Genomic DNA, 21382 nt, shown 5'->3' on the forward strand with positions numbered 1-21382 from the left:
TTTCTCTGTCCTGAGCCCTGATTGTTAAGCTGCCTACCTCTGTTCACTGCTGTCTCATGCTGCTTCGGCATGTTCACATCCTCGTTGTGCGACAATTTCACTTTTAACAGCTTCAGTCACATCTTCACCCACACACTGTGTCTCGCCTGCTTTAATTTTACAATAAAGAAAGAGGAGATGTTGAATTTGGCAGACTTTTTTCAAATCTGAAAATTGTCAAAACACTGCAGACTAAAAAAAAAACTACAACAGTTCATTGTGATACCTGCTGAGATCAAATTGGAAATAAACTAAGTAACACCGCATCTATGTCTATGAACAATTCACTAAATACACAAGATAGCTACAGAAATAAATAAAAAAACAACTTAGCAGTTTACTAGACTCCCCAGTGGTTTCTCTCCCCCCTTCTGTGTTTGTGTAGGCAATGGAAACTACTGGTGCAGTGACCGACTGTGATGCATTGTTTGATGCTGCATTCATTGACAATCGGAAAAGACAGGTGTCGTCGCCAACATGTGGACACTACACTTTGGGTGGCGGCTGGGGTGGGGAATGTTGTACTGGGGGAAGCTTGATGCTGCTAATGACTCAAGCATGACTCAACTTGGACACATTGATGGAATACTTATAGAAGGTTTCTTTTTTTAAATGTTTTTCTCCTTTTGACTCTGGTATTTTCTCCCTGTTTTGACATTTTTTTAATTGTCATTTAATAACAGCAGCTTTAACTACCTGACATGAACAACTTTAATCCCTGCTTCTATAAGGCCTTTAACTTCAGACGAGCTAAGATTCTTAAAGTCTAGCAATTCAGTCAGTAATTGCTTTCTGTCATCTAATTTGTTCAATCTATGCTCAATATATGAGTATTTCATGTAACCAATTAATTAAAACATTTTTCTCTGCTTTCTTTTATATTCAAAGTCCTGGATTCAGCAATGACGTGTTGATGTAGTATGATTACTGTTTTTTTCCATGCATAAAATAAATATTTTCAAAAAAGCACCTGTCAACAAGGGTCCATCTCCATTTTTTTCAAAACATGCTAGCTTTGTTGCAGCGCCCTGCAATAGGAAGCTACATAAGCTGATTCTCATTAGGTATGTGCCAAATGTCACTCTTTTTTTTTTTTTTTTTACTATTTTGCAGCTCATTTGCAGCTTAAGTGATTGCTTGAGCAAACAGGACGTAAACAAAATGCTTTGCCACAAGCTTGCAGTATGTTTTGGAGACAGCGTGCGTACGCGCAAACACACACTCACACACACACCCACACACACACACACACACACGCGCATGCACGCACACACACACGCACACACACACGCATACTCACACTCACACACATAGGATAAATGAGACATTATGAGACACAAGTCCAGCCATCACTTAGGAGACCTTTGATAATATTCGGCCTCAGACCTGTGATTAATGTCTGCCTTTTTATTATATGTAACTATAAATATATTCACCTACAAGTCTGCCCATTAGCCTGACCATCCTTTATTTGCCAAGAACTCCAGTTGTTTGTGTATTTGTGTGTTGTGCTCGTGCTGTTAAATTGAGAGTCCGAGCCGGGCATGTCTGCTGACGAGACTGGATTTGCCTGTATCACCCCCAGGATGCTTCCCACATAGCTGAGCCCAATTTTTAGAAGGAAATTAGATGCATCGGTTTCAGACCCCATCTGGAGCATCTCTACCAAACTCTAGCCTGGCACCACACTAGATGGGGGTGTCATCCAGTTCCCAGCATGCATTCTTCATAATGGACAAGATAAAAGGAGAAATTTGTATCTTGAAATGTCCTCTTCTGATACTGTCCTTAAGATTTTAATACATTATTACCTTAAAAGCATTCAGTGGGATCTCACCTTATCATGCAAGGTTAAACCCAGAAGAAGTACCTGCTATTACAGAACGGAGACGAGAGTGAAAAGTTTTTGATGATAGTCTGTCCATCCTCCAGATCCACTCCAATATTTGAAAACCTCTTCCTCAGATCATGCTAAGCCATTCCATCCACTTCTAATCTGATGATTGGATTATTTGTATTTCAATGTTAAAATTATTAACCTTTATTCAACCAGGTGAGTCCCATTGAGATTCGAGATCTCTTTTGCAAGAGAGCCCTGGCCACATTCACGCTCACATTCACACCTATGGGCAATTTAGGCTGACCAATTCACCTATGGTGCATGTTTTTGGAGGTGGGAGGAAGCCGGAGAACCCGGAGAGAACCCACACAGACATGCAAACTTTGCACGGAAAGGTCCCAAGGTGGATTAGAACCCACGACCTTCTTGCTGTGAGGCGACAGTACTAACCGCTACAAAAAAAAAAAGCATATTATCAGCCAAAATATGGAAACATTGATAATCTGGTAAGAAAGTTCAATATCCTGCCACGGATGTTTGTTTGAATATTGAAATTGTTAATCAAATGTTTTGTTTGGTTTTTAATCTAATTTTTCATAACAATACTTTCACTATCAAACATCAGATTTTGATTTTGATTTTTTGATTTTTTTACTTTAGCCCACTAATGCTTTATTAAAATCAAATAACAATTGAATTTGTTAACTTTCTGATTTTTCAAGTAACAGCACTGGCTTCACATTTCTTTGAGTGGCACATCACAGTTTTTTTTTTACAGTGTAAAAACACAGGGAACGTGCGCCTGGTTGTCGAGGCACCAGTGCGTCCTTGGTTGAGGCGTGACGCTTCTCTGGCTGCTTATTGGTGAAGTCGGTGGAGGAGGGAGGTGAGACTCCGCGCACACGGACCAGTCCTTGCCGCTGTCAGATGCGCTTCCTGCGGCCGTCGGGGCAGCATGGAGCAGCAGCGTCTCCGCGGAATTTACTCCTCCAGCGACTCGTTAAAAAGACCCACAGAACAATTATCTACATGCGTGTAGAGACGTGCACAGAAAGACCAGAGACTTGGCTTGATTTCACTTCTGTCATCACGATTTTCGTTCCCTTGGGGCGTTGCGCATCTTTCTACCAGCTGGTGCCGGGAGCGCAGCATCGGGTCAGGAGTTGATCCGAGTGCTCGCCTCTGCGCTGCACACCAGTCTTAGCCAGGACCAGCTCTGGATTGTTTGCGCATCAAAAGGATTATGATTTTCTCAGACATGAGTGCGGGGACCAACTCCCCCAAGGTGCATCCGCCGAATGGCACGAGGTTTTACACATTTCAGGCAAGTTACAAGCGCCTTATTTCCTCTCTTAACGCCTTTGTGTCATCACTCAGATGTCACCTTCTGTCTTCCCCTGTACCTCCTTTACCTATTGTGGCAAAGATGTTGCCATGTGTTCTGCAGAACAGGGAGTGCTGGGTGTTTCCTACCTGCTTGTGTAACACTGACTCCTCCAGACTAATTTCCCACCACTTTATATTCCTGTGTGCATATTTTTGTGCTTTGCATTTTCAGTGTATAGAAATTAAGCCGTAAGTGTAGTAAAGTGGATCAAAGTGGAAGATGTGCATCATAGAGCCTCAGAGTTAAGAGAAGCAGTTATATATAATCCAACTTTAAGATCCTAATGGAACAATAGATGATTAAAAGAATGCAGCAGGAGATTTTTTGATGGGTTCTCGCTTTGATTGTTAAATAAAACATTAGAGAATGAAATCCTGAGAAACTGGAATTCAGAGTTCATCTTCTAGCTACAGTGTATAAGGATGTTCAATTATTCATGCTTAACAGAACTGTATCTCACACCTAGTACATCTATATTTGTATTGTGCGGAGGTTCTGTTACATCCCCCTTTAAAAAGAATTAAGCACAAATGTGCACAATGCCCTATATCGATTACTGTAGACCACCCATGCATATTTCAGCTCTGCCCAGAGCGAATGCATGGCAATAAAGCAGTGTCAGTGGATATTGATCGAGTGTGTTCCACATGACTGTTGTAACCAAGCCAGCACTTTCTGTTTTTTACTGTGGGCGGAATGAAGAGTGGAAGGAAATGTTTGGATGGGTGATATTTCATGCATTTTTTTAAAGCTTCTTCATAAATTTGTGGCTTCTGTGTGCGTTTTGTGTGTGTGTGTGTGTGTGTGTGTGTGTGTGTGTGTGTGTGTGTGTGTGTGTGTGTGTGTGTGTGTGTGTGTGTGTGTGTGTGTGTGTGTGTGTGTGTGTGAATGGGTTGAGTGTAAATGCAGTCTGGATGATTTTAGAAGGATCTGCTGTACTGAAGATAAGTTAAAAGAGGTTTTGGGGGCTGCTGATGGGAGTTCAGTTTTTGGAGGAAAAGCTGATGTAGGAAAGCACCTGCCATATGTGCTACATCACAATCTGGGCCAACAGTATCAAGTTGTCTTTTTCCACTTTTGTTTATCTGTTTCTGTGTAATTTTAGATGTTTTTTTTAATTTTAATTTAATTTTTGTTTTGTCTGGAAAAACCCAGGAATGCACAGAGTCGTTGCCTTTTAAATCACTTCACTCCACATCGAGCCTGTCTGCCCTTCAGAGTCACTGAAATGTTGAGATTTAAAGATTTTCCCTTTTGGTTGTTTTTCTGTAGCGTCATAAAGCTCCCTTTACCCTTTCATGTTAAATCATTAGCGGAAACAGAAACCCTGGAGGCTCATACCTGTTGGAAGACGCTCCTCTGATATCTCAAAATCAAAGGCTCATGTATTTTATTTTTTGGAAATCCCCAATAGAAAGGAAAGGAACTATTGAGCTGCATCAACGCACATAAATCATAGCTTATTTTCTTTTACCCTTGAGGTGTTGAAAGGTCCATCATGCTTGGTTAGGTTAAAACATGCATCACTGCATTGGGCTACATCAGTGCTTTCTCACTGCAGCTATTTCCATCAGATTGTTTATCAACTCCAAATGATGTTCATTTTTTATCATATTATCCTTGTTAGTTTGCATTTATATGTCAGCTGGGGCAAATTGAATAAAATTGCAAAGTAGGTACCTTTTGAAGTCTCGACAGCTTCATTGGAGTGAGGAAGTTATTTAGGTCCCTTAGTATTCACTGCCAGGCTCTACAAACATGTACCCAGAAGTGTCGGTTTGCTTAGTATGGGAGCTCAGTAGTCTGCCACACAGCTGTGTCTACATTCTCTGCATCTTGCTCCAACTCTCAGCTGATCTCCTCAGTGGCATTTAGATGAAACAGAGGTATCATAGCGCTTCTATTGTGCTAAAGTGGAGTCTTGAGGCTTGAAAATGACTAAAAATTGTCTTACAAAGTGAATTTGGAGATACAGTATATCCCAATATACCCTTTATCTTTCTAGAAAAGGAGAAAAGACACAGTGGCAAGTTTTTCTCCTTAAACCAATCACATGTGTTGGGCTATATACGGCAATCGTGGTCCTGCAAAATGGTCTGAGGGATGTTCATTTAGCACAAACAAAGTGGGCGTATGGTTACCATCAGGTTACGGAGTGGGTGATTTGCCATTCTGTTCAGAGAGTAGATTTCTATTTTTCTCCTTCCTTCTTTTAACATGCAATTTCTGCGCTGTTTGAAAGAGAAGTGATGCAAGCGTTGGTGCATACTTGTATGCCTCTAAGTGTTTTTTGTCTGTGGCTTTGATTGTGTTGAAATGACACCCAGTGAGACGTCTCCCACAGGAGAGGTTTACATGCCAGTGCTCCAAACCCACCGGACCATATTAGTGGGTTTGCAGCAGAGTTGAGCTCATTCCTTGTTCTTCAATCGGTTTTGTTCTGACCAAGACGTGTGTTGGATCCCCCAGTGAAGCATTGTAAGAACAGGAAAAGACCAAGTAATATCTTTGTCAAGCTGGTGTAGCAAAAAGCGAGCACTTTCTTTCCGCTCCCGGGGATGTTTTTTGGTCTGTGGTCGGAAATCACTTTGAGCAAAAAAATAAGTGTAAATGTTTAAATGTGTTGAATCTGAGTGTTGTAATTTAGACAAAATCGGATGGGTACTCGCTTTTATATCTTTTATACTTTTCCCCTTTTTAAACATTGACATTAATTGAATGTAAGAACACATTCAGTTTAGTTCCTTTGTGAGGCGATAAGCTGCTTTTGTTATATCCCATTGTTCCCCTTTACTATTTGTTAAGGCTACCTAGCTACCTAGCACATGAGATGTAATGTTGCCCAGTATTTTGTCTCGTTTGTAAGATTAGCCCTGCATGTGATCGTTGTCTTTGGCTGCAGTGTCTTTACCCTAAAGGCTTGCTCATTTGTAATGAATTGGTTTTTACATGCAGGCTGTCACCTCTAGATACTGTAAAAGGCTCTCTTGTGTTTTATTATTGGGTGAGATAAAAACAAAAATGGGGTAAAACTGCCAAATCTATTTATTGTTGAGGAAAACTCATGCCAAAGTTAGTGGACAACTTTTTCAGAGATTGTCAGATAGGTTTCGCTCCATCCTGTCTTTTCTGGGGGCAAAAGTGTCCCTTTGGGGGTGCTGAGTTAGTTCTCATTGCTCTCTCTGAGAGTAATCCTCTCTTCTGCAGAGAGTTTATGGCAGCATAGGGGAATTCAGCTAAAGAGCTGCAGTTTTGGGCTTCAGTTTCCGGATCATCAATCTGCATCTGTCCTCTGTTTGAAGGCAAGACCACAGCCCAGAACAACACAGTTTAACCAAACCACCAAAGCAGCACCTTGTTCAATGCTTTTTTTTGTCACGGAAGGGTTTAAATCTAGGGTTTGATGGAGACGAGGGATGACATGGCTGAGTTGGTGGTTAAAAACTGCTGCTTCTCATTTAGCTGAGTGCTTACCTCCACATGAGAACACTCAAACTGAGGTTCAGATTGATCTTGTCTTGTATGTTACTGTAGCTAGGTGAAGGAAACACACATCAACTCTAATTTGAAGCATTTGACAATTTTTGCAGTCAGTTTCTTGCAGGAGGGAAGCTTTGTGAGACAGTATGACTCATCAGGTGACAAAGAAAACAGCAGTTTGAATGACAACTTAACACCCAGTTCAGTACAAGATTTCTGCATCAACATCACAACATCACATGTGGGCAATAGTCACATCAAGAATGGAAAAACATTGTATGGGAAATTCTTTTGCTGTTGATACCAAAGAAAACTGCCTGTGGTTCTTATTTTTTCTTACAAAGCTTTGATTACATCGCGCTTCAAGGCGGTGATGTATTGTACTTGTCAGTGTTCGTGTGTTCGTCCGTTAGTTCACCAAATATTTTCTCAACCATTGCAGATAGAAAGATGAAACAAAAAACACATTACTCGGGCGGCAAAGCGGATGAAAATGAGATGATGACCTTGACCTTTAGAAAACTATGTCAGGGTCAAATTTCAACTTTTGTACACTCAGGAACCGGTGTCAATGATTGATTATTGTTTTGGTAAGAAACAAATTGCATTTGTATATTATCAAAAATTCTTTCTTTTCAGCTCCTAACATTAGGAGGAATTAAATGATAATATGCTTTTGGATTTTTGACTAATGAGTTGACTATGAAAATTTATAAATATGTGATGTTAATGCTTTAGAAGTAGACATTTTAGAGAGCAATAATTTGTTAGTTGCAGCTATAGTTACACTTTATTGCCTTTCATGCCTTTTTGCTCTACCCTGTGTATAAGTGACCTCTTACTCTCTACTGCATGTCAAGACTTAATCTTGGAAATCCCCGTCTGTGCAGCTCGATGATAGGCTGAATGCAGCATTCTACCCCCCCTGATGATCCCTGCACATGTGTCAAAGCAGCCTGTGGTTCCTCTACTCATCACATGTCACCAGGGCCGTGCACCAGGTTGATCTGGAGCTGCACGTCTGCCTGATTAGTGCGGCTTTTTATGTTCTGCCTTGAATGGAGATGTTAGGATGTGTGCGGATTAATCCTCAGGAACATGTCATTTTTGACATGAAAACACACATGGCTGTAAAGAAAGAAAACAAACAAACTCACAGCAAGGCCTGAGGAAGCACACAAAGATGCACACAAACACACATGTTGATACACCAGCTGTGGGAAATAGCTTATCCCCCGGATGTCTCTCCTATCGTTTTGTCGCACACACTTCTGCATCCATTCGGCGCCCTGCGTTCCTCGCATCATGTGAGCAAGAACAACTGATGAAACAAAGAAAGGTGGTCATATGCAAATGAGTACAAAAAATGTCAAATTGATACACAGCTGACAGACTGAAGTGGAAGTGCCTGACTTCTACTTTGTTGCACATGGTAATTGATACCAAACGCCATTGCCAACACACACTGGAACACGCCGTCTTCACCTCAGTATCTATTCCTGTTGTTGTATCTCCAGTGTGGTTTGTGTCACAGGCATTTGCCCTATTTTCTTGGTCTTTTTTTTTTTTTTAATCAGCCCGCGTGCATTTAAAATGTGGCCCGGGCAGATGGGGAAGGGAGTTTGACCCACTTTGATGGATTCCACACCGATTAAAAGGATGAGTGCGCTTTCGAAAGCGAGAGTCCCCCATGCACGTGTGTGTGTGTGTGTGTTTGGGTGTGTTTACGTGTGTGATTGAGGGACGGGGGGAATCATAGGCTGTATTTGTGCGTCAGTGATGTAAAGACGACACTGCTAAACCTGTGTTTGATTTCTAAAGTCGCCCATTAGTGTAATTTTACATATGTAAGAGTTAAGACAAAAATCTTCATAGAATGGTTAATTCAACCTCGCAAATAAAACTTCCTTTTAACTGCTATTAAATGGCTTAATTTTAAAGCTTGTCTTCCCACACAGCACGTGCCCACAGGCTCTATTTTTATTGTAACACCTAAAATCAAGACACTGCTTAATAGAGCGTTCTGGCAGCAATAGATAAAACAAAAGGAAGCACTAGTGTTGCCTTGTAGATTATTTCAAATGGGGTCAGTTCCTGAGAAAAAATATCCATCAATAAAGAATTCACAAGCTCATTTTCACTGATACTGAATTATTTTATTTTATTGTTGATTTTCAATTTCAAATATTGTAACAGTTCATCAAAAATATTGCCATTTTTCAGAGGCTTTTCTAAAGTTGTGGTTGGTAATAGAAAGTTCAGTCAATGTGCTATTCTCATCCTTGTGTTTCTGCACTGTGCAGAGTGTCCCGAGTGTGCCACTGGATGGCTGTTCTGATTTTAATCTACTGATGAATGTTTTCACTGAAAATCCAATTTTGAAGTACAGGCCTGCAAGCCGGAGACATGGCATCTCAACTAGCTTGGAGTACTAATTCTATTTAGACAAGTGGGATAGGGAAACTCCAAGTTTCCAGTCTTCAGACATTCACTGAGAACGGACATTTCATTTACTCATTCATTTTCTCAACCCGCTTCATCCGCTTGCACAAGTCGCAAGCGGATGAAGGATCTTTAAATTAGGATCAGCAATATCGACAACTCCACTATAAATGTCTCATTCTGCGTAACCATCCAACCATGAACAGTGACAGGCAAACAAAAGTTTCTGGTATAAATTTTGTAAAAATAAAATTTTACATGTGAACCATTTTCAAAGAATCATATCTTTTAAAGGAACAAAAAGGTAGATGAGTCATTTCTGTTGTGAATTAATGGCATTTGTTGAAAACATGTAATATTTCAAGCCTTATTCTTTAATGAAAGAGTCAGATTTCTATCTCTTTTTATGACACATCATCCTTTATTCTCCTGATACAATGTCAGCCACTGTTAGCTAAACAGTAAATTTGTAACTAGTGCATAATTTAGTTAGTACAATTTCATGAGCCAAGCTGCTCACTTCAATAGACTCTATTGTGTTTGCAACCTCTCCTTGATGTAATTCTGGTGTAACCCTTCACCTGACCTATTGCCTGACTTCATTTATCCAACAAAAAGAAAAAAAAAGTTTTATTCTGGGGCTCAACAGGATAAAAATTATGAACTTCAGTTTTTTTTTTTTTGTTTTTTTTTCCATTTCCAGAGTGAAATCAAGGAATATTATTATGTATTTTGTCAAATTAATGTTTTCTTTTGCAGATATTAATCCTTGAGGGTCCACATTGGTAACAAAATTAACCAATCCAGACCCCTGAAGACAAAGTTTTATTCTACAAGATCAGATAAAGCCTCCAAAAATGTTGAATATTTTTCAGAAAATAGCACATTTTGACACTTTACTGAAAAATGGTCACACTTGCTGATTTCGGTGTCAGTAAGCAGAGAGAGGAAGACAGCAGTGTAGTGAATTATGGCTATCAATAAAACTAACCCTATCTCACCACTGATCACCTCACTAGAGACTCATTCAGTCATTGACATTGTGTCATATTGCCCAGATTCAATGCTCTGACACCAAGTGACCCAATAACCAATTCCTTTACAAATGATGTACGGCCACGGTAGAGAAATGCAATGACCATTTCCATCCATCTCTTAATCGTTTGTTTCTATGACACCCACACCTGCCCTGACACATACATGCAGTGTTCCCATCATCTGACTGTCCTGTAATGCATCTTGACACAGGGTCACATCCTTGCACCACAAATGCACCATCAGCATATGTGTCACTGCTGTTACACAGTCACGTCAAGGGTCTTGCTGAATACCTCTTTAATCATGGTGATGAGGGAGTTGACAATGCTGATTTTCACTTAAACTTTCCAAGATTTATCCAGGGAGTTTGAACCAATGATCCTTCAGCCACAAATACATCTCTTACCATTAGAATGGGATTTTTTGTCTAGCTATGTAGGAAAATGACTTTTATTTCTTCTGCTTATCTGGGGTTAGGTCATGGAAGCAAAGGCACTGTGGGAATCAGGACATCAATCTCCTCAGCTACCTTTCTGTGCTCTTGAAAGATCCCAAGGTGTTTCTGGGCCAGTTGAGATCTATAATCCCTGCTCAGGGTCAGCCTTGGTTCTACTCCTTGTTGAATGTGCTTGGAAACTCCTAAAGGAGGTACCCAGGGGGCATCATAATGAGATTGCACCAACAGCAGATTCCTTTTGATTCTAAGGGGCTTTCTGTCTCACTTATGAAAAAGATTTTTCACTTGGAGCACTAACTTATTTACAGACCAAGGAAATGAACAAAAAGAGATTTCAATCCCAAATCCCGAACTCAGTTGTACCTTTTGTTAGTAATGATTCAATCCTGGTATGCCATAATCCTGAAGTACAGACCAAGACTTCCCAACACAAGAGGTGACTTTAATTCGAGATGTTTTCAAGTATTTGTTGAACCCAGCTACACTCAATAAGGTTTATTAAATCTTATTAAATCTTATTATTAAATCATTTGGCTTATGATTACCCTCCCAGTATGTCTCATCCAGTTCCCCCACCTCACATCATCAAAACAATCAAAATGAGCAAAAATAACAATAAAAGAATTTACTTAAAAAAACCTAGATTTTAAAAATACCACTCTGAGGGAGCACACTGTGAACTGATTTAACGGCTTCTTGCAATTGAATCCTGTGAATTGCGATTTTTTTTACACCATTGTGGAAAGTTACGTTTTCCCCCAGTAATTCTAACAAAGCTCTTGCTCTACTGTTAGTGTCCTACTCAGGAGGAAGTCTAATGATATTCAGATGGGGTAGACTGAGACCAGACATCACTGCTGCTGTCAGTTTAATGATGAGTTTAAGCCTTCATCATAATCAGAGTTGAAGGGTGGACATGGTGGAGCAGGGAAAATGTCATTTTTATTCTCACACTTATTTTGTTGCTTTCATCTCAAACCTTTTCCACATATGTATGGATATTATTCTCACAATATCTTTAATATTCTAGAATCGTTTTGTTGTACTCAGTTTTCAGTCTCCATGGTGCTGGAACTGGAATCCGTCCCATAAAGCACTCCATTAATTTTACATTTCATACGTGACTGGGAGTAGTGGGCAATGCCTCTAGTCGTCCACTGATCTGTCGTCTCTATCGGTTTCTCTCTCAGCTCCAGCTCCTTTTCTCTGATTGTAACTTAGGTCACTGGTTTGATTAAGGGCAGAACGTGATCCATTTGGACACGGGTGTTTACAAATTGCTATCAGGGTAATTCATCTGAAGCCTTTCTATAGCCAGCTGTGTGGGTCTCAGTCTTTCTTTCACCCACATTGCCTCCGTGCAGCATTATGCTTCCCCCACAGTCATTCACTTAGCAATAGAGTATGCAGTGGCCTTTGTGAATAATGCACTGGCAATAAAATCTTTTGCTATGTTCAATTACACCAGCTGCGGCTGTCTCTCCTTTCACTACTGCTCCCCTTCTGTTTGCCTGTGTGGATTATCTCAGGACCAAGCTATAAAGACCCAATAGCATTAATGTTGTCCTCCTTTACTTCACTATTAAACTGTGAGTCTTCAAACCTGTTAAAATGTAGTCTTCCCTCACTCTTACTGCAGCTTTCGCATATCTAATGGGACGACTTCCTTTCGGCTTCTGCAGCCTCTCCCTGTTTTGACCTTTACCATAGATTTAAACATGTTTTTGCAGTCAATAGACAAATGAGAGCTGGAGCTCTTAATAAGGAGGACAAGTCAAAGACAGGGAAACCTCTCCATAAGAAAGGAAGTCAATGTATGGTTATTACGCACTCTGTGCCCTCTGATCCTGGCGCCCATAATCAAGTCAACAAAAGAAAATGGGTTTTTGTTTGCGTGTCTGTCAGCCCTGTTTTCCCACCAAAAGAAGGGGATATGGGTTAATAGCCTTAAGCACAAAGTAGAAGCAGATTGTAATGGCAAATCCAAGTGGGTCATAAAACTACAAGGTTGTAATGTTTACAAGGTCATGAAGGGTCTGTGGTCTTGGATTGTGTACATCTTCATATTCTCATCTGATGGTTCTTAATCCTCATTACACATTTTGTACTTACTCAGTATCATTCAATTTGATGTTTAAACCTTAGACAAAGCATAAAAATGCAGTGTGAGTAGGTCTGTATTTCTGCTGTTGCCGCTCACCTCCTACATTGTATTGAATTTAAACCCAATCAATATATCACATGCAGGCTCTCATAGTTCAGCTACAGCAGTTCGTTGAACAACGACACAGACAATCCCAGCCGAGACAACACCACCCCACCACCTAATGTTTTTCCATGAGGGCATGTTAACAGAGGCTACAGGCAAGCATATGTGAGCACGGAGCCAACAGAGAGCTTAATTATCTGAGATCTTCATAGCTTTCTGGTCCAACATCTTCCATGTAGAAACATTTACACCTACAGTGGGGATCTAATCTCTCTGGCATCATGTTCACATCCAAACTATGAGTGCAGAAAACATTTTCAGACTATTTTTTTCTTCTCTATGAGAGGGTGATTTGCATCAAGAGCCCAGCAGGTGAGCCTGGAGTGTCTCGGAATCAGGATTTTTAATGAAAGTGTTTCATCTCAAGGACTGAACACAGGCAGGACACTAGGGAGGTCCTGAATCAGATTATGAGTGGCATGAGGATTATCATGCGAACTACGATAGTTATCTCTTTTTGGCTTTATTTTTCTTCTGTTCATTCTAACATTGTCATTCCTGATTCTAGTTCCAACTTCCATATTATGATAATAAACCATGTTATGCTCTGTTACTCAGTCATTATAGCATGCCTCACAGCTTTTGTAAATAAAATGCTAATTTTGATATTACATCAGTCTAGGCAGCAGTATTTATTTTACCATTTTAATACAAACACAGTCTTTGACTAGCTTGAAGTCCACCTAATAGACACAAACCCAGCCTACGTGCTACTCATATATTTTTCTCGCTAATGAACTGGAGGTATGTAACCTTCTGCAACTTCAGTAAGAACAACATGCATCTCTTTCCATCCATTAAAAAGTCTTTTTATAGTCAGAGATTGATTACATACTCAAGATCCAGCTCCTGAATATTTCTAACAATAGTTTTGTAAGTTAGAGTGAGTTCCTGCCTTACAGAAGCGAGTAGCGTGTCTGCTGAAACACTCAACACTCTCTAAAGGTGAAGTGGTTGGTCAAGTACCTGTTGTACAGCTCCCAGACTCGAGTCACAGGCTTTAAAATCATCCATGTTGAGTGCAAGCAGGTGTTTGTATTCTCAGGATAAAAGAAAAAACATGAGTTTAATATAGTAATCCTTTCAAACATGTCATGAACTATAATCTGAAGTTCTGTCCAGGGGATTCTTGTTTCTTATTATTGAATAGTGAATTATGAATAGCCTAGGCTTACCCAAAGGTTTCCATACTTTCAGCCGTTGCCATGGTAATGGAATACCAAATCAGCATTTGAAGCTTAAGGGTATTATTTCTTTAAGGGGACAATGCATGAGCTTCACTGAAAGAAAAGGTGCAAAAGACTGATAGAGTGTGATTAGTCTTTAAAATTGCACACATAAATCCAAACACATGCATTTGGTAAGCGCATGCAGAACAATTATTCTTATGAGCCTTCCCATCCTCTTGAGCTCATAAGGAAGGGCCTAAAATAAACTAGTAAATAACTACTGCAAGTTTGAGGAAAACCTGATCAGCATATCCACACTGATGGATTCTTTTTTTAGGTTATGAATATTTCAGTGCCTTTGTCAGTATTTGTACCTTCATTCCTTCATTTTGTGGAGCAGCGCAAGCTTACCAGTGTAATTCTGTATTGTACATTGGATTTTTGTATTTTTCTTTTGGCAGTGCTCTGTGGATGAGTCACTGCAGTGAATATATCAGGACATGTAATGGGATGTTTAGACAGCAAAAAAAATAAAACTGAAGTTTTGAACTTAGCAGGATCGTATAAAATATTGTAAAACCTTTAAAAACAACTTACAGGTTTTCAAATCTTTCTGTTATACTTCTCTCAGGTGAAGCTAAGGATTGTTTATCTATAGTTAGATTTAAGATTTAAGATGCTGTGGCTTGTGCATAAAATTTTATCATTGCATTGATCTGAAGCAAAATGTTTTATTTTTTGGAAATAATTTAAAGAATGTCTAACTCTTCTTGCTTCTTAATGAAATTGTGCGCCCTTAACTTCAAGAACATCTTCCTGGATTAGATGCCCCTGTCACTGTCTCTGCAACAAGAAACCTAAAGCAGAACCAAAGCAGACCACTGACTGGCATTAACTTGCACTAATGTGAGCTGACAGCTAGCCCAACTTGGTGCAGCCCTGGCCAGGCCCCCTTTTGACTCTGCAGGCCATTGCAGTCATCACTGGAGAGGCAAACACCACCTGCTACATGGTAATCATTTTAACCCATGAAAGAGGCACCATTCACCTTGCAAAGACCTCAGCATCCCCTCTCAGTTGCCGTGGAGATAGTGAATGTGGGTCGTCTTGACTTGCAGGTGTCTGGAATTAAATAGTAGTTTAAAAGTGGAAATAGTGGAAAATTGGGAGATTAGTGCAAAAGAGCGGCAACTCTCCACACCTGATGAGACACCAGAGGAAACAAGGGAAACTTGTTTTCACCTTGAGCTGAGTCAAGACATGACTCCTGAAAAGTGCTTCTGGAACAACATGTGCATTTTTGCAAATTGGGGATATTGATTACAGATTTAACAATGTGATGACTGAAATCAATTTGTGTGGAAACTGACTTAATATAGTACAAATTATAATACGCAGTTCTCAAACACACATAATGTTCTGCTAAAAGATTCCTCAACATGTAGGTGTTACAAGAAAATCTGTGCCAGATACACTCTGGCAGGATGTGGGATTGTGTAGAGGAGAAATGAGCCCCAGGGCTGTGGAGCCAGTAGTTTTAGCCAGATGTAAAAATAAATCAATGTACAAAAGGTAAAATACTTAACATGCAGTATGACACTATATTTATTAACATTCATCTGAAAAGCATTAGCATGAAAATGTCACATGGGTGCCTAACCATGATGCTTTTTTTCTCTGTATATAGTTCGTCAGATTTGTCTTAATGCACTAAGGCCATAATACATTGCCTAGGGTAGATTTTATCTTTAGTCATCGAATTCAAGGTTCACATCTGACAGACAGACAGACAGACAGACAGCAAAGTGTAAACTGGTATTAAGAAATGTTATAGTAAAAGTATGTTGTGAGCGCTAACATGGCATAGTGATGTCACAGCACACATATCCCTTTTATTGTACAGCCTTGAATAATTCAACAGAGTATATAAAGCCTGTGTTATTTTAAAAGAATATTGTGAATTATGAATGCAGTTGAGCCAGTTAGCATTCATATGGATCATGCACTCAACCTGTAGGTCTGTGTAGAACAACCTTGTAGTATCACATTCAGTGTGATGTGATCAGCCCCATGGTGAACAGTTACAAAGGAAATGTTTAATTTAGCATCACTTGGGTCAATATGTTTTGTCCTCATATGGTAATATTTTATAAATAGATAATACTTTGTGGGTTAGGAATATAAAGAGAATGGAAAACACTCACATATCTTTGCCATGCTTCTTTTGTCTTTTGACAAGATACAACTTCATTATATTGACATATACATCAAATCCATCCACTGAATGGCAATTGCCTCAACTACATACTGGAATATTCACATGGTTTTCTAATAACAAGGAATTTTCTTATATGCTTATATATAATTTTTATAGCTTATATTTACTTGGTTGTGGCCTCACAAATTCAAAAATACTTGAAAAGGCCTCTTATCAGCAATTTTATATTTGGCGCTGAAGTCCCAAAAATCAGGCCTGTGGGCCTTGACTTTGACATAACTGTATGTGGTCTATGTAGAACAGAAAGGATGCTTTTTTGTCATATATACGGTAGATCACCTGCAGACAGGACACGGACAGGTATTTTTGTGGTAAACATGTAAAACTAAAACAATTACACAAAAAATTGATTTCAATTGCAATCAGTGGTTGATCATTTCTTCAGCAGGAAAAAGTGAAATATCCTATATGGATATCAGTATAATAAGAAACATGTATGTTTAAGTGTGAGTGCACAGACACACAATAAGACAAACATATTGCCTTGGATTTGGATCAAGCTGAAGACATTTGCATGTGTAAGAGATATTTCTGCCACAGGACACATCCAGTTTGTTAAAGCCCAACTAATGAGGAACCTGAAGGAGTCCCTCTTACACGTTGTTTGTCAGGATCTAATGGATTATTCTCGGCCATGTTTACACAAGTGCTCCCATTTAAGAGGTGAAATAACATCGGTAGCAGCAGTGCACATAAATCTACTGTTAGCTGGTGGTTGAAGTGTATGATGTATGTACTGTGCAGACATTAATGGCCACGCTTTCAGTGTGCCATGGGAACAGTGAGTGTTCTATATCTGACCATCAAGTGGTGTGTGACTTGATGCGTCTACAAGGAAAGGCATGAGCACAATTGAAAAAAAAACAAAAAAACAACTTTGACATTTATCTATTTTAAAAATGGCTGAAACTCAGAATTTTTTTCACATGGTTGTTTTTGCTAGCAATCTCAAGCTGATGCTTGCACAATAATTTGCATTTTCTTCAAAACATTGGCAGCAAGTGGAATAATGGTACATCAGCAGCAAATGCTCTTGCATATTTGATGGAAAGCAGACTTGGGGAGAAAAAGTGAGAGTTCAAATATGTCTCTGGCATCGAGTACTACTTTCACATGATGAACATCAAAGTGCTTAACCTCTCTTATGGCCTTTCATTTTTTTGAGGGAATGATGCCTGATTTAGCCATAATGCTACATTTGCTGGAGGGACTCATAATTGACTTCATATACCGGCTATATAAAGCTGCTAAAATGGAGTAGTTGAATTTGAGATTTTGATCTATTATATATAAACTGTGTGATGGATTTTCATCAAATCTGGTGGCAGGGGTGACATTTATCAAAAAAATCCCAGAAATATCTCAGAGTGGATCTGAATAAAGGGGCTTAGTCACGTTGCAAGATTAAAAATACCAACGTCTTCACTTCTAACCTGAAACTAGGGGAAAACACACGCACACACACACGCACACACACACACACACACACACACACACACACACACACACACATACATAGGAGATATACCAGATATATAATAATGTGTATAGGGATATATATTTTGAATTGCTCAACCCCATAATTGGCCACGTATCTGTATATAGATTCCGCATCCGGGAACACTTCGCCATGCTGTCGTACGGTTGGAGGAAAGTGTGTCAAAAAGCAGTGGAAAGAGCAGTAAGGGGGAGTGAGATGCAATATTTTTTTGTTAAGAGATGACTGTGGGCTGAGGCCAGGGAGGAGCTCTGCATCTGACATGAAGTGATGCTGAATAGTTGATTGACAGGCTACCCAGCCACTGTGTGAGATGGGAATTGGTCCAAATGCAGAATGTTTCCAGGGTTTTTGTGTGTAGCCATCCATCACTTCTTTCTAGTTTTTCATCCCTTGTCCCTTTTTCTCACCCTTAAATCCCAGCACACCAGTCAAAGCCTTCCCTCATTTCCTCCTGTAATACTTGAGCCATTTTGACTTGGTGTAGATACTGTATGTATTCACTGTTGTATTGTTTAAATGATAGTGTTGTAAATGCAATGTTGCTTCATTATCAAATTTTTTACTGCAAATGAATCATATCCATTTACACCCAGGTATCCGTCATCTCTTTTAATACTTGACTTTATCAACAAAGTATTTAGTCATGTAACTCTTAAATTAGAAGTAAAATCTGTTAGTGATGGATTACTTTTTTATTTGTGTTTGTTTAGGGCGATATGACACGATTACATAATAAGCTGGAAGTTGGAGTAGTTAGTCAAGAAAAAAACGAGTGTTTAATCTTCAAGTAGGTACATTCATCCATCTATTTTCTAATCTCAATTATCTTACCTATAGCAGCTCATCTGCCCTGCGGGTCATGGGTCAGGTGGATTCTATCCCAGCTGGCTACAGGTGACACCCTGGATAAGATGCCTGCTCATTACGGGGCCACACGAGAGCCCCAAAAACATGTGTTTTTGAAGGTGGCACGACACTGGAGAGAACCTGGAGAACGTATAGACTTCACAGAAAGAAATTGAAACCAGAACCTTGCTGTCAGGCCACAGCGCTACCCACTGTGCCACCGTGTCACCCTTTCATGACGATCATATGTTTTATTCGGATTGTATGGATTGAAATAGAAATTTCATCTTGGACATCGAAACATTTCAGTTGAACAAAAATGAAATTACATTATTGTGACAGCTTAGACTTCATGTTCTAGATTAAACGAGTCACGAAGGTCAATAGGATTATGTCTTAGTCTTGTGGGGTGCTGTCCTTCTGTAGAGGGGCTGTTTCTGTCTTCTTGTTGCATTTTAGTCTCCAGCCAAATGCTGTTCTGTTGTCTGTCATCTACATTTCAATGATACTTCTGTCTGCTATCATGGAACTCCTGTTTCTTTCACCTGGTCACTATGTGGAAGCTGTGCTGCCTTGAAGAAATTTCACATCGTTTTGGCAGCAGTGATTACTGTACTTTTATTTTGTGAAATTCTGATTTCATCTGCATTGTCACAGATGATGCACCCAGTTTTCAGGCACCATGCTTTTTTCTTCTTTTTTTTAAGCCATGATGGAGTCCTTCAATGTATTATCGTTTTGCTCTCTGTTAATCTTTATTCAATAGTTGGTGGGATAGAATGTGTGGAAAGGTATCAGATTAGTTTGATTACAAGACTGAATAGCTTCATACTCAGGTGAAACAAAAGAATATTGCTTTTTCACACTCTGACTATTTTTATTTTAATAATCATGAAGTTTTGAGGGTTTGGAGGAAGAGAACAGTTTTATTTAGCCTTGACAGTTCAGCAAACAGATTGACTTCCTCACACTTGTACTTTTTAAAAAAAATTTTCATCTTTCCATTTCCCATTTGGTTTTGCTTTATGGAGCGACCAGAACTGACTTCTGACTGACTGACTTCTAATCGATTTTCACTTGTGCCAGTAAAATGTCAGTAAAACTCACTGTATAATAGCACTGGCATGGTAGCAGAAGGATGCTGAAATGTGCACACGTGTATAAAAGTCATTCCAACACTCCTACTAGAGTACATTTCTGTGGGTTTGGCCCAGTTTCTCACCATGCATGGATTTAAAAAGCAGATGTTACAATGAGGACATGCAAACTGAGCTAATCCCAGTTTCAAAGTAAATTTAGCACGCCTTCCACATTCAGTAATATAACTGATTTGAGGGATTTTAAGTACCGTTTCTTGTTCTTCATTGTGGAGTTTTTTTGCAACTTTTACACCACCTTTATTGTTTCCCTATAAGTTACCACGATGAAAAAAATAAAAGCAGCTGAATAAAATGGAAAACTTAAACTTAAAAAAGGGTTATTGCGCTAAAGCTCAGTGGAAACATTCGGGTCATACTTAATTATTTTTTTACGAAATAGTGGATTACTTTGTGTTCCTTTAATGGGCTGAAATAAGCTCCCCACCAATCAAAAACAATGCAGTTTATGACTCCCACAAGCACAGCTTCTCATTGCCTTGGAGGTTGTGTCATTATTTCATGAAAGCACTTTTGTTCACCTTTCTCATCAAAACACCACCTTAAAAAGTACAGATGGTTAGATTAGCTGTCTGGCATTTTATACACATTTTTAAAAGTATTAGGTTAGTCTGTCATGGAAAGTTCACAGATGCTCTATTCACCCTGCACAATCCTCTCATTGTCTGGTTCACAGACAAGCTGCTTTGTTTACATAATTCCACTTTAATAACTTCATTAAGTGGGAGCACAACTGGATGTGTAATCTATTTCTGGCTGCTGCCCTCAGTCTACAGAAATTAAGTGTACTGGATCACTTCATTTCATTTAAAGTGATTTAATTAGTATTTATAGAAAAAGCTAGTGATTCTCAGAATGTCATTAAATAAAATACCACGCTATTATAATTAAATGGTCAAAGTAACTCTGACGTCCCAATGTGTTGATCAGCAATTCAACAAAGCATCCATCCGGTATCTCATCCCCCTGGGCATCTGCTGTTTTTTTTATGTCTTTGCCTCTAGTTCTCAGATTGGACTCTGTTTTTAATCAGTTCCTCTCTATCTCAAGTTTTCTAGGATTATTTTGATGGAAATCCCTGAAAGTACCTTCCAGTATCTTTGATTTTGCAATAAATAACTTGTAATGTTCAAAAATAGGTGGGCGTGAGGAGGGGTGGGGGGATACTGCAGCTGCAAATATGTTAATCAATGAAGAGGGAGGCTGGTGTACGGTTTTATCTTGACTCACATGTGGTTAGAGACTTGATTATTTTGTGAAAAGTAAAACTGACGGGCTTTCATCAGGAGAATGTTTGTGTGTATTTGTGTGTGTGTGTGTGTGTGTGGGGGTTGTAAATACGAACTATTTCTGTATTCTTCGTTATTGTTGATTCAGACGAAGAATGAAGACCATCAGCTAATCATTTAACAGACAAGTAATTAATTCAGACGGAATTTTAAAGAGATTTACCCTGTAGTATCATAACTAATGATTCAT

The 21382-nt window shown here is 39.3% G+C and overlaps 1 protein-coding gene across 5 annotated transcripts in view; it reads left to right on the forward strand.

The window, feature by feature from the left end:
• ppfia2 (PTPRF interacting protein alpha 2) overlaps positions 1-21382 on the forward strand; it is a 124529-nt gene that overhangs the window by 42874 nt on the left and 60273 nt on the right. For 2 of the 5 annotated variants that reach the window (XM_068306652.1, XM_068306655.1), the window contains exon 1: positions 2832-3203. The exons of the other annotated variants lie outside the window; for them this stretch is intronic. In XM_068306652.1, coding sequence (XP_068162753.1) covers positions 3123-3203 — 81 coding nt within the window. In that variant the 5' untranslated portion in view covers positions 2832-3122. Of the gene's footprint in view, positions 1-2831; positions 3204-21382 lie in introns of those variants that run through there. 5 annotated transcript variants of the gene reach the window in all.

This window comes from Antennarius striatus, chromosome 22 (genome assembly GCF_040054535.1).
Source record: "Antennarius striatus isolate MH-2024 chromosome 22, ASM4005453v1, whole genome shotgun sequence".
NCBI classification, from domain to species: Eukaryota; Metazoa; Chordata; class Actinopteri; order Lophiiformes; family Antennariidae; genus Antennarius; species Antennarius striatus.